The 14,044-nt window shown below is 39.3% G+C and overlaps 1 protein-coding gene across 1 annotated transcript; it reads right to left on the reverse strand.

Moving 5' to 3' along the window:
- Positions 1-103: 103 nt before the first annotated feature.
- Positions 104-13,473, reverse strand: TIMM17A (translocase of inner mitochondrial membrane 17A). The gene is made up of 6 exons (XM_007426053.4): positions 13,318-13,473; positions 11,129-11,228; positions 7,313-7,376; positions 4,205-4,333; positions 3,247-3,357; positions 104-2,813 (listed from the first exon to the last, which is right to left on the reverse strand). The coding sequence occupies exons 1-6, from the start codon at positions 13,341-13,343 to the stop codon at positions 2,743-2,745; spliced, it is 501 nt and encodes a 166-aa protein (XP_007426115.1). The 5' UTR covers positions 13,344-13,473; the 3' UTR covers positions 104-2,742.
- Between the last annotated feature and the right edge of the window lie 571 nt (positions 13,474-14,044).

Below are 14,044 nucleotides of genomic sequence, written 5' to 3' on the forward strand. Positions count from 1 at the left end.
GAAGGGAAAGCTTCTTTCGCACCATTGATCAAATGCATCAGGAGTGGTCAACTTCTGTACTGTGCAGTACATGAGCCATGGAGTACAACTTGGTCTGATTTTGGGACTTTTTTTTTTTTTTGCTCATCCTGTTCTATGCAATCATATAGCCTGAGGAAAATTAGAACATTTGTAGCATTTTGTTTGATCTTAGCCAATCTTGTAAGTTCAATCATAATACCATTTAGCAATTCACTGCCTGGACTATATAGTGAAGTAAGCCACGTTTAGTTTTTATTTAGCAGAATGTTTAAACTCAGTTTTTAAAAAAATGGTTTAACAAGCTATAGATTAGTGCAATATATTAAACCAGCCACCGAATGTTCCCAAAAGTGCTTATTTAATTGGCTGTATGATTAGATCCTCCTTATCACCTAACATTCTGAGTTTTCTGTATAATTCTAATTCCCTAATTCCCTTTAGTTCTTTAAGAACAAATAATAGACATCACTGACTTCCTTAGATTTTGGGGTGCAATATTCCCCTTTATACTTGTTCCTCAGTATCACTGATCCTGCATTCATGTATTGTGTTTACATGCATGTAATACATATCCATGTATGCTAAGATACAGGTAGTCCTCTTTTAGCGACCACAATTGGGACCAGCAACTCAGTTGTTAAGCAAAGCAGTTGCTAAGTGAAGTACGACTGTACTTATGATGTTACTTAGGTTTTTCTTTGCTTTACAGACCTGCAAAGGTCATAAATGCGAGGATTGGTCACAAAGTTATTCTTTCATCACCATGCACTGTAACTGCAAACAGTTGCTGTGCGAGGCAGTCACTAAACAAGGACTACCTGTATTTATGTTATAAATATATCCTACCATACAGTACTGTATATGGTCTTGCAAGTATAAAAGGCTGTCTACCCTATGTCTATATTATGACAATTGTACCGTACCTCAAACATACTCCAGGGTTGTTCATTCTCCCCTATCATGTATTTCAACTGTGGCTCAACTTAAGTAGAAATTTGCAGAGATAAAACACAAAAAACCCACAAATAATGTCATAATTTGGTAATTGTGAATTTATTGGAGCTAACTAGTTAGAATAAATAGTTCATCCAAAAACCTTAAATCTTCGATATTATTGAATCCCATTGTGCTATTGATATATAAATTGTCCATGCAAGACAGCAAATTCAGTTCTTACTTAAAATGATAAAGACCCTGGGCTGTACTACTTTAGACTACAGATAGGAACTCCCATGGTTGAAAACTGTTCCGTATGGAAAATAAGTTTAAGCTCTGTTTTCTCTATTAAGATAAGCATTTAACAAAGATAAATGATCTGAAGTGGTGCAGCCCAGCCAGAGTTCAGTACCTCAAGACAATGCAGAAAGGACAGAAAGCTGATACATGTGTGAATCCTTACAGAACCTGCATTTTAAAATGGAACAATGGGACAAAGGTGTCATTGGAGGGGAGTAATTTAATTTTAGCTTTGCAAATAGACTGTGTTGCCAGTTTTTTGCAACTAGTATCACACAAATAAGATCTATAATAGAGCTCTTTGGTGTTTTGGATTAGTAGGAGGAAAGGTGTTTTGAAGTGCATTTGGGTATGCACTTAGCAACTCCAGAACCAAATAAGTCTTTTCTTAAGATCATGCTACCATTATGGAGAGCAGCCATGCAATCCCAGGAAGATGTGGCTGCTTTAACAAGTTGCCAACAGGTGCTCTATGAATACCCCCAGGCATTCAGAAATGTGTTTTTTCCTTCAGATGTAGAGCACTGCACACCCCTAACTATATTCTTTTTTATTTCAACTATTTAATAAGTTTATACAGCTTTTTGTCTTGGTAAAGCAATTCTTCATTTTCATGTTTGGTTTTAAAACAGATAATACATTTATATTCTTTGCATAATTGCATGGGAAAAATTAGTAAGCCAATTTAAAACAGACAAATGCTGAAAATACACAAGCTTCAGGTAAGACTGATATGGAGGATAAGAGAGTTGCTCTGCAGATAGGATAAGGGACTTTAGACATGCAAATTACATCATCTGATTAGAAACATTTCATCCATTGTTACATGAACAACATATAAGACTTACTCTGCAAGGATTAAAAAAGCTCAAGAAAAAAAATAGATTTCTCACCAAGAATAGTTCTCGAATCTTTAAACATTTCACAAAGAAAATCCATCCATACAGATTTATGGACTCCCATAGTAGTTTCTGCTAATATAATACATCCTTTTAAATATTCAACAGAGAACGGTTATGATTTCCCTTAATATTGCAATCTCACTACTGGGAGTTATACTAATATTGTAAGAAAATTAAAAAGAAATTAAACATTCCTCCTTTACTTAGCATCTTTCACTCTGATTATCTGGAAGGAAATAATCTCACTGCAGATGTCTGTTGCTGGCACACATTCTTCTAATGCATTAGGTAGTTCTGATATTATTACATGGTTGTTATATCCCATGGATGTAATCTGCATTACACTGAAAAGGCCACAGACCCATATGTTGCTTGGTCCTTAAGGTAAGGAATAACTATGGAGTTTGCAGGCATCTCATATCTATTTTACAATGGTAGATTCCTACTCATAATCTTTTAAATATTGTGAAAAATACAGTAACATCTACATGTACGCATCCAATGAAAAGTCTTCAAGTGAGGCTGCATTTTGCTTGTCCTTTTAAAGGTAATGACTTTAAAGTTCAACAGGAAACAGAATAAATCATTGGTACTGCCTATAGTCTCCAAAGGGAGAGGCTTGTAACTGAGATGGGTCTTCAGAAAGCTGAGGACCTGTAATAAACAAACCAAAAAAAATTAATCATTTAATGCTCTGCAGTATATTGCTGTACTGGATATGTTTTCATAGGGTCAAGGGAGGAAATTGGTGTTCTCAGGGCATGATTGCTCCATACTAATGTGCAGCTGGGAATGCACCCACAGTTAGGAAACTACTGTCATATATTAGAACTAGAACTGACAACTCTACAGAACCATTATAACACAATTTTTGACGCCTGTTATGTGAAAGTATTAAAAGTTTGCAGATAATTTTAAGTATCCACAAATGTTTTACTTTGAATGCTTGCAATCCACTCTTGTGAAAATAACTCCCACAATATTTAATGGAACTTTAAAAAGAAGTGAAATTGTTTATCAGTGAGAGAGTAAAACATCACGTTTTACAGCATGTTATATTATACCCTTAACTAAGCAAATGTCTTACCATTTGGAAACTGCGCAGATGCAAATCTTGTTAACAGGATACCTGCTCCTTCAATTAAAGCTAGAAGAATTCCTCCCATAGCTGCAGACCCAACCATGGCAACTGGTCCATCTGATAAAGGTTTTTTTTAAATAAAAGATTTAAAATAATTTTTAAAAATCGTTCTATAATACACCAGATTACATGCTATTTTGGAAATGTCAACCATTTTTGATAATAATACAGGTAGTCCCAAGGTTAAGAATGCCCGGGCTATAGACAACCCATAGTTAAGAACGGAGCCTACTGTAGCAAAATTCGAGTTAAATACACAATGATTTGAGTGAACTACACAATGGTTCAGGTTAATTACACAATACTACTTATACAGTATTATAGAATAATACTGTTCCAGCTTACATACAAATTTGACTTAAGGACAGACCTTGGGAATAGAGCCCATTCTTAAAGTGGGGTTTACCTGTAATAATAATAATAATAATAATAATAATAGTAATTTATTATTATTAAATTTATATGCTACTCTGGGAGGTTTATAATTGTTAAAACATTTTAAAACAAAGAACAATACAAAAAACACAAAAACAGCACAAGAGACGAAGAACAACGATGGTAATAAAATAAACCCAGAGGGGAACAGAAAGGAAGAAAGGGGCATCAGTCATCCTCTCCAAAGACCTGCATGAAGATGGGAGTGTACAAGTTAAAAAACACTGAATATAACAGTGTGGATTCTTTATAACAGGTGTGTGCAACCTGTAGCCCAGAAGTCACATATATCACTCCAAAACTTAGGTGCAACCCCAGACCCTTTCAAGAAATTCTGATGTTGTAGAAAAATAAGGATAATAAAAAATATACATTGATAAAGGTTTGTTATATATTTTAATTATCTGTCAGAAATGAAAAACATGCTCATTCTCAATATGTCAAGTAGTATTTCTAAAATAGTCCTTACTTCTTGCAGCTAAAATGGCTCCTGTTAAGGCACCACTGGTAATAGAATTCCAAGGATCTTCTTTTCCTCTTGCTTTCACCATACTACAGTCAATCATGGAGAAGAGACCACCCCAGATAGCAAAGCTACCTATTTGAATGAAAAATAATTCAAAACTGATAATCAAAGTATTAGCGGACTTTTTTTATTTGGATTCTTGGATACAGGGTACCATGATCCTAGCAAAGGAAGCTAGAGAAAGTTCACTTTAAGCTCAAAAAGGAGTAGCATCTACGGTTATGAAGAAACATATCAAATATTCAAGAATTTAACACAAAAAAGGGAGTATAATGAATGCTCATCACAGCTCTGTAGTGATAGTTTTCTAGGTGACTTTTTGGAAGTGGTTTGCCACTGTTTTTCCCTAGGGCTGAGAATGATTGGCTCAAAGCCACCCAGTTGGCTTTTATGTCTAAGGCATGATTAGAACTCAGGTCTCACCACTCCTAGCCCAGGGCCTTAACCTCTAGGCCAAACTAGCTCTCAGCTCACATGTTAAATGCTTTAAAGTTACCCTCTTTTTCCAAACTTAAGATTATAGTTTTGTTCTCTTAATGGAATTTAACACACTCATATTTTCTCAAACATACATAGACATACAAGGATGCTTCTTGAAAGTACTGATCTATGCTTCTAAAAAACTTTTCCCTACTCAGACAGGAAAGAAGAAATCTACTTTCTATCCAGGTAACAAAAGCTTTTCAAAGTATAAATCTGGGTAGATATCCACCAAGTGTTCTTTTCTCCCCGCTTAGGCAGACATGGCACTTGAAGGAGGTGATCTTCCTTCTCCACCCAGGAAGGGAATGCCCAAGTAAAAAATATATTGACAAATGTGGTATGAGTGTTGTTGACTCCTGATTTAAAAGAAAACAGGCTTTTGTTCTCCTTCTTTCCATTGTCAAAAGCACATGATGGTTAACAGCACAGCTGGAAAAAGCAAACTTGCTCACTCTCAGACAAAAAATCAAATAGTTTCTCCAACTGGATTTATGTTCTATATACATCTTTAAAGTGTGCATACACTTCACTGAATCCCATGGAATTTAAGAAGATTGCGTATGCTAGCTTGTATCTTTCATTTATTGTTTTTTTAAACTAATCTAAACTTTCTATTATACAAGTCTTTTCTGTACTCTTCCAGAATATGAAACAGCTGGAGTGAAAGTTAGCATATCCAGTATAACCTCACAGAACTGAAAGCTGGTATTAGGTGGGGAAATACAGTCAGGTCCAGAAATATTGGGACATCGACACAATTCTAACATCTTTGGCTCTATACACCATCACAATGGATTTGGAATGAAACAAACACAATGTGCCTTAACTGCAGACTGTCAGCTTTAATTTGAGGGTATGTACATCCAACTCAGGTGAACGGTGTAGGAATTACAACAGTTTGCATATGTGCCTCCCACTTGTTAAGGGACCAAAAGTAATGGGACAATTGGCTTCTCAGCTGTTCCATGGCCAGGTGTGTGATATTCCCTCAGTACCCCAATTACAATGTGCAGATAAAAGGCCCAGAGTTCATTTCAAGTGTGCTATTTGCATTTGGAATCTGTTGCTGTCAACTCTCGAGATGAGATCCAAAGAGCTGTCACTATCAGTGAAGCAAGCCATCATTAGGCTGAAGAAACAAAACAAACCCATCAGAGAGATAGCAAGAACATTAGGCGTGGCCAAAACAACTGTTTGGAACATTCTCAAAAAGAAGGAACGCACCGGTGAGCTCAGCAACACCAAAAGACCCGGGAGACAATGGAAAACAACTGTGGTGGATGACCGAAGAATCCTTTCCCTGGTGAAGAAAACACCCTTCACAACAGTTGGCCAGATCAAGAACACCCTCCAGGAGGTAGGTGTATGTGTGTCAAAGTCAACAATCCAAAGAAGACTTCACCAGAGTGAATACAGAGGGTTCACCACAAGATGTAAACCATTGGTGAGCCTCAAAAACAGGTAGGCCAGATTAGAGTTTGCCAAACGACATCTAAAAAAGCCATCACAGTTCTGGAACAACATCCTATGGACAGATGAGACCAAGATCAACTTGTACCAGAGTAATGGGAAGAGAAGAGTATGGAGAAGGAAAGGAACTGCTCATGATCCTAAGCATACCACCTCATCAGTGAAGTATGGTGGTGGTAGTGTCATGGCGTGGGCATGTATGGCTGCCAATGGAACTGGTTCTCTTCTATTTATTGATGATGTGACTGCTGACAAAAGCAGCAGGATGAATTCTGCAGTGTTTCGGGCAATATTATCTGCTCACATTCAGCCAAATGGTGCAGAACTCATTGGACGGCACTTCACAGTACAGATGGACAATGACCCAAAGCATACTGCAAAAGCAACCAAAGAGTTTTTGAAGGGACAGAAGTGGAATGTTATGCAATGGCCAAGTCAATCACCTGACCTGAATCCCATTGAGCATGCATTTGCTGAAGACAAAACTGAAGGGAAAATGCCCCAAGAACAAGCAGGAACTGAAGACAGTTGCAGTAGAGGCCTGGCAGAGCATCACCAGGGATGAAACCCAGCGTCTGGTGATGTCTATGCGTTCCAGGCTTCAGGCTGTGATTGACTGCAACGGATTTGCAACCAAGTATTAAAAAGGGAAAGTTTGATGTATGATTATTATTCTGTCCCATTACTTTTGGTCCCTTAACAAGTGGGAGGCACATATGCAAACTGTTGTAATTCCTACACCGTTCACCTGAGTTGGATGTACATACCGTCAAATTAAAGCTGACAGTCTGCAGTTAAAGCACATTGTGTTTGTTTCATTCCAAATCCATTGTGGTGGTGTATAGAGCCAAAGATGTTAGAATTGTGTCGATGTCCCAATATTTCTGGACCTGACTGTATATGAGATAGAGCAAGGAAAAGCCTCAAACATAGCAGAAGACATACTGCCCCTGAATAACTAATTCTATTATCTACTTGCTATAGTACCTCCTTTTTCAGTTACATATGTACTAAAGATAAGTAAAGACTATGTCCCTCGAGAAATCAGTTTTGTTTTTTTTAACAGAGAAGGAAACAATAATGTACAACAATAATTACCTCCCAGCTGTGGTGCTCTGGTTTTAATAGCCGTCAAACTACCCCGCAACCGGTAATTTACACCCTGGAAGAGGTAAAAATACACTATTGGACCAGTACCAAAGGTTTTTATTCAATTTACAATCTACAGAGTCTAATCTATGGTCCTGAGTCTGATACACTAAGCTAAAATTCTACTCATCACCATCTACAGTCGTGTGAAAAAGAAAGTACACCCTCTTTGAGTTCTATGGTTTTATCTATCAGGACATAATAAAAATCATTTGGTCCTTAGCAGTTCTCAAAAGTAGGTAAATACAACCTCACATGAACAACAACACATGACATATTACACCATGTCGTCATTTATTTTACAAAAAGAAAGCCAAAATGGAGAAGCGAATGTCAGTGTTCTTGACTGACACCATCAGCAAGGAGAAAGCCACTACTCTCCAAAAAGAACATTGCTGCCCATCTACAATTTGTGAAAGACCACATGGGTGAGTCAGAAGGCTATTGGAAGAATGCTGTGTGGATGGATGAGACCAAAATAAAACTTTTTGGCTTGAATGAAAAGTGTTATGTTTGGCAAACAGCAAACACTGCATTCTAGCATAAGAACTTTATCTCATCTGTGAAACATGGTGGTGGCCTTATCATGGTTTGGGTCTGCTGTGCTGCCTCTGGACCAGGATAGCTTGCCATCATTGATGAAACTATGAATTTTGAATTATACCCACAAATTCTACAGGAACATGTCAGGGTATGTTTGTGAACTGAAGTTCAAGAGAAAGTGGGTCATACAGCAAGACAACAACCCAAAAGACATAAGTCATATGACCAAAGAATGGTTAAAGCAGAAGATTAATATTTTGGAATGGCCAAGTTAAAGTCCTGACCTTAATCCTAGGGAAATGTTGTGGAAGGACCTAAAGCCCAATATCCCCAAGTTGCAGCTGTTCTGTGAGGAGGAATGGGCTAAAACTCTTCCAAGCCGATGCGCAGGACTAATTAAAATTATTGGAAACATTTAGTTGCAGTTATTGCTGCCCAAGGGGGGCACACCAGTTACTGAAAGCAAAGGTTCGCATACTTTTGCCATATATATATGTAGCTTTGGATCATTTTCCTCAATAAATAAATGAACAAGTATAAAGTTTTTGATTCATTTGTTTAATTGTGTTCTCTTTATCTCGTTTTAGGATGTGTGAAAAACAGATCACGTTCTAGGTCATATTTTATGCAGATATATTGAAAATTCAGAAGGGTTCACAAACTTTTAAGCACCACTGTATATAGAGGTCCACTGGAATGAAAGTAACATGAGTGTGGAAAGCATCTGGATTAAGAAGAAAGGGCAAACTAACAAATGGGGTATCTTACTAAGATTCTGTCACCGACCACCAATCCAATCAAAAGAAGTAGATGAAGATGTATTAAAGCAGCCTCAAAATGGATTAAATGGATTAAATAAAGAGATAAATAAATAGATATATAGATAAATAGATAAATAGATAAATAAATGTATTAAAGAAGCCTCAAAAAACCATTAAGTGGTTGTGATAGGAGATTTTAGCTACTAAAACATCTGTTGGAAGACTAATTTTGTCAAACACAAGATGTCAAATAAATCCTTGAACTGCACTGGTCATAATGTTCTCTTTCACTTGGTGAAAAACAGTCAAACATAGACCATGGGTTTTTGAAATACTAATTTTAATAAACTAAAAGAAATAAGGAAGATGCCATAGGAAGAAAACCTTAAAGGCAAAGTTGTCATAGATGATTGGGACTTCTTTGAATGGAAATTAAGGATTTAAGTCTTAAAAAATATGAGTGAGAAAGCAAACCAGGAGACATCTAAAGGAGTCAATGTGGTTGAATAGGCAACTCACAAAGAGGCTGATATTAAAGAATGATGCTCAATGCAATTGGAAGGAAGAGTTAATGATCAAGGAAGTCTACAAAACTTCAGCTTAGAAACATAGGAATAAGTTCAGGGGAGCAAAAATGGAAAATGAGCTAAGGCTAGCAAGAGAAGCAAAATCTAGCAAGGACTTCTTCAAATATGTTAATAGGAAGAGGAAGACAAAGGATGGAGTGGGTTCACCACTTAATCCAAATAAAGAAATCTTAGCAGATGACTAAGAAGCAAAGGAATTCCTATTTTACCTCTGTCTTTACATCCAAAGTAAATGGTGATTTGAATAGCATAGACTGGAAATGAACACAGCAAAAGAGGATGTAGGTCAGTAAGGAAGTGGTAAAGGATCTTCTAGTTAACTCAAATGCTTTCACATCCACAGACCCTGATGAAATACACTATACAACAGTGAGGGAACTGGCTGAAGAGCTGTTGGGACCTCAGTCAGTTATCCCTGAAATATTCTGGAGAATTGGGAGAATACCAGAGGACTAGAGAAGAGCAAATATACTGTAGTCCCTCTCTTAAAAAAGGGAACGTAATTACTACATTCCCAGTAATTATTGACCAGTGAACCTAACATCAATAGCTGGAAAGGAGTTACAGCAGAGAATAAAGCCATCCATTTGTAAGCATCTTGAAACAATGCTGTGATTGTTAAGTCAGCATGGCTTTGTCAAAAATAAATCGTGTGAACTACTGCAACGTGCTCTACATGGGGCTGCTATTGAAGAGCATTCAGAAGCTGCAGCTGGTCCAGAATAAGCAGCATGGAGAGTAATGGGTGCATTGCAGTACACCCACATAACACTACTGCTGTGTGAGTTGCACTGGCTCCCAGCTGACTTCCAGGTGCAACTGAAGGAACTGGTCATCACATTTAAATCCCTAAACGGCATGAGGCCAGGTTATTTGTGGGACCATGTACCCCTTGTGGTTTCTGCCTGTCCCACTAAATCTAACAGGGTGGGCATGCTTCAAGTCCTCTTGATGAAATAGTGTCCTCTGGTGGGGCCTTGGAAGCATGCCTTCTCTGTCATGGTGCCTATGTGAGATTAGGCTGAAGCTGCCATAACTAAAAGATGGAGCAGGCAAGTAAGCAGAGAGAACAAAAAGCCAGGAATCTTGTCTAGAAGATCCCTTCAGGGAGGTAGATAAGAAGGAAACAAGTTGTTAAGGAAACAAAGAAAAAAAATGTCAGCTGAATCAGACAAAGGAAGTTGGGCCTCAGCACATAGAAACCTCCCCCCAATCCCATCAACAGCTACCAGACTTGTAAATTAACAAGGCAAGAGCAGCTGCCAGTCTTGTGAATCAACAAAGCAAGGACTTTGGGGGATAAGACAAAAATCTTATCCGGCCCTGACCCTATTGGCCTTCAAGAAAGCAGTGAAGACCTGGCTTTTCCCCCAGGCACTGGAGCTGGGATGCTGAAGGAACTGGTTGATGGATGTAAGTTTCTTTGGGGCCTCAACATTGTTTTAGATGGTTTTTTGTTTTAATTATATTGTGGTTTTGATTCTTGTTCACTGCCCAGAGTTCCTTCTGGTAGATGGGTGGCTATATATGTTTAATAAATAAATAAAAATAAACACGTTGTGAGTTCTTCATCTCTGGAGGTTTTTAAGAAGAAGCTGAGCAGCCACCTCTCAAGGATGGTTTAATTGGTTTTCCTGCACATTGCAGGGAGTTGGACTATATTACACTTGTGGTCCCTTCCAATTCCACAATTATATGATTTTATAATTTCATAGAAATAGGGATTTTTTAGAAAAATATGCTTCATTATATATTATTATGTATTCATAAAATATAATTATTTGCACTGAATTCATTATTTCCAAAGCACTGTATTTAAATACTACAGAAAAAGTAATCATAAACCTTATCCTCTAGAAATTATTTTAACTCACCACTGGGGAATTTCTGAATCCTTTGATGGCTTGAAAGATGCCTCCACCGATGGCCCCCATTGTGAAAGCACCACCACAATCATCCACTATTCTCCAGGGGCTAAAGAAAATAATACATATATTAAAAATCTTGTAAACATCATAGCAAACAATTCCACAGTTTATTTCAGCTTCAATTTATTATGGCCATTACCCCACTGACAAATACACCCCCCCAAAAAAGGCCAAAACAAAAACCAAGCAAACACAGTATATACTTCATTTTTCATTGTGGATCCCCTGCCACGGTCTTGAGGCTAGGTAACAAAATTTTGCAACATTATATGTTACATTAAAAGATCTTGTCTGCAAGAAGGAAATCAACACAGAAGTCATCTGAATGGTCTAGGATTGCTGCTAAAAGAAAATATTGTCATGCTTTGTCAAATAAAATCTACAGTATAAAAGGACTTCTGTGATTGATTCAACTTCTTCTGTTCCACACAGATAAAGATGATGCGCTAAAGGAACACTGTGGTATCCGCAGTGTAACAGTGCTCAGGGGAGGGCACTGTAACATGCCCTAATAAAGGCCCACTGATATTTTTGGTTTATCAGTGTACAAAGATAGAAAACTATACTCTTCAATTAAATATGCTGGTGTTTTGCAGAAGCTGGGTAATTGGTTCACATTACTGATTAAGTGCCATCAAGTCAGCATCAACTCTTAGCAATCAGATAGAAATAGATTACTTCCAGGATGATCTATCCTCAACCTGGTTGTCTCAGTCTCTCAATGGGCTGAGCTGTTCATTTCTATTTCACCACTTGATATGCTATATATGCCTTTTCAGAAACAATTTTCCACTGAAAAATCACTGAATTAAGTAGAGATATGTAATTTCTTAAAGACAAATATCTTGAAAGATCACACTGAATAAATTATTCAAAGTTCCCCTGCATCTCCCATTCTACCTAAGGAAGTGAAAAAGATAAGCAGCAACAATACCCAGACAGCTCAGTGAATTCAAATAATAATAATTTTATTAAACTTGTATGCCACCTGACTCTCAACGACTCTGAGCAGCTCACAACAATCAAAGAAATTACAATAAAATCAATAAAAGATAAAAGATGGCAAGTGCAATGAAGCAAGGGGGCTCGCTCTCCCTATTTCAAGATTTTTAAATGAGAGCAGGCTTCTTTAAATAGGACCAGGACTGCAACTGTTTAAATAAAACATAAACAAACACAAGTATTTATAAAATCAGTGCATCTTCCAGAACAAAATTAATGCATGAAGTAACTTCTGCCCAAACAGGTGTCTCTATAGCACACAGGTACATCCTAGAAACCAATGTTGCATTTTGAACACCGTACCTCCAAAAATTAGCTGAAATCCCACATATATTTTTGTTTGCATTCGCCAATTAATACCTCTGAACACAAGTATGCATACTAATATCTTTCAGCATATCTGTTTTACTGGCCAATTTTAATCATTCAAAGCATCCACAGTTGCTTAAGAAAGCAACACACACTTTCTTTGTCAGGCAAAAATCCACCTAATCTTCCTCTGCAAGACGCCAGCAAGCAGGAGGTACTGTATTATAATTAACAGCAGAGATGGGGATATATATGGTGCTGAGTTACTGTTTACAACATCCCTTGCTTTTGATCATGTGGATTAGTTGCTGGGAATGGTACAGTAGTTCTGCAACATCTGAAGACCACAGACTCTCCTGCCTCCAAGTAGAGGATGGATTAGAAACTGGACTGATGTTTACAGACGCCAAGCTTGCCAAACCGGCAAGGAGCATCTCAGGGCACGTCCAATCTAACAAAGCCTCGCGCAGCCATTATGTCCCACGTGCCTCCTCTCGCCTAGAAGTCGGGACGCTTCCTCGTCAAAGGCCTCCCGGTTCCGGTCACCTCAAAGGAGCGTAGCCGACGCTGCCTCTTTCGGTTCAAGGGAACCGCGGCGGCGGCGGCAAGGCGTCCCGCCCCGGGGACACCCCGAGCCCTTGCCCTCTACGAGGAGCGAACGGCTGACCCGCCCGTCCCTCACCCCCAAGGTGACCGGCCGCACGCCGCGGCAGGAGAAAGAGCAGCGGCGCGGTTCCCTAACGCCCCCATTAAGGACGGAGCCGGCCCCCGCGCGGGAGAAAAGGCAGGCGGGGAGGGGGTCCGGGGCCACGGACGCTGCTCACCAAGGCTCCCGCGCGTACTCCTCCATCTTCGTCCCGGCTTCCACACGGCCGCGTGACGCGCAGAGTCAGACGCTCGCCGGCTTGTGAAGCAGCCGGCTTTCGGGCCCCGGCGACGCAAGGCACAGCCATTGGCCGCCCGACCTGAGGGGGCCGGGCTCAATTAACGAGGCCCGGTTCCGGAGCTGAGCAGCGCGGAAGGCGTGCGTGGGGAGGGAAGGGCGAAAGCCGCTCTCGTCACACTATCTGGGCCCCCCGGTTTTGGCCTCCGGTTTGCACTGGGGGTGCCAGGGCAAAAGAAAACTAGGAGGAAAAGTAGCTCTTAATTCCGGTGTTGGATTTCTATGTTATAAACGCGGGGGAAGGTCCCCCAAGTGGGGTTTTCTAAGCACCAGAGGTAGGAAAGCAGTGGAATAGCACAGTGTTAAATAAACGATCTGCGTCGATTGATTTAGTACATTCGATTCATTGGATACTTTAAATTTTGACGACGGAAATGCTGAAGGTAGAACACAGTGACAAAGAATCGGGGCCGACTAGTTTTATCGAGAGTTTAAATGACGTCTCCCTATCATTTCCTACGCGTGTGTCGCACGTATGAAGGGGTGAAGTTCTTTTTAATGACGTTTGATGGGCGGTTCTGTAGGGAGGTCCCCGGGTTGGAGAGAGTTCCTGGGTGGCAGCCGGTGATTGGGTTTTTGGGACTGGACGGGACTGCCTTTTGCGCGCC

The sequence above is a fragment of the Python bivittatus genome, unplaced genomic scaffold (genome assembly GCF_059951505.1).
Source record: "Python bivittatus isolate LINGU-HERP-01145 unplaced genomic scaffold, Pbiv_v1 ctg000700_np1212, whole genome shotgun sequence".
Lineage (NCBI taxonomy): Eukaryota > Metazoa > Chordata > Lepidosauria > Squamata > Pythonidae > Python > Python bivittatus.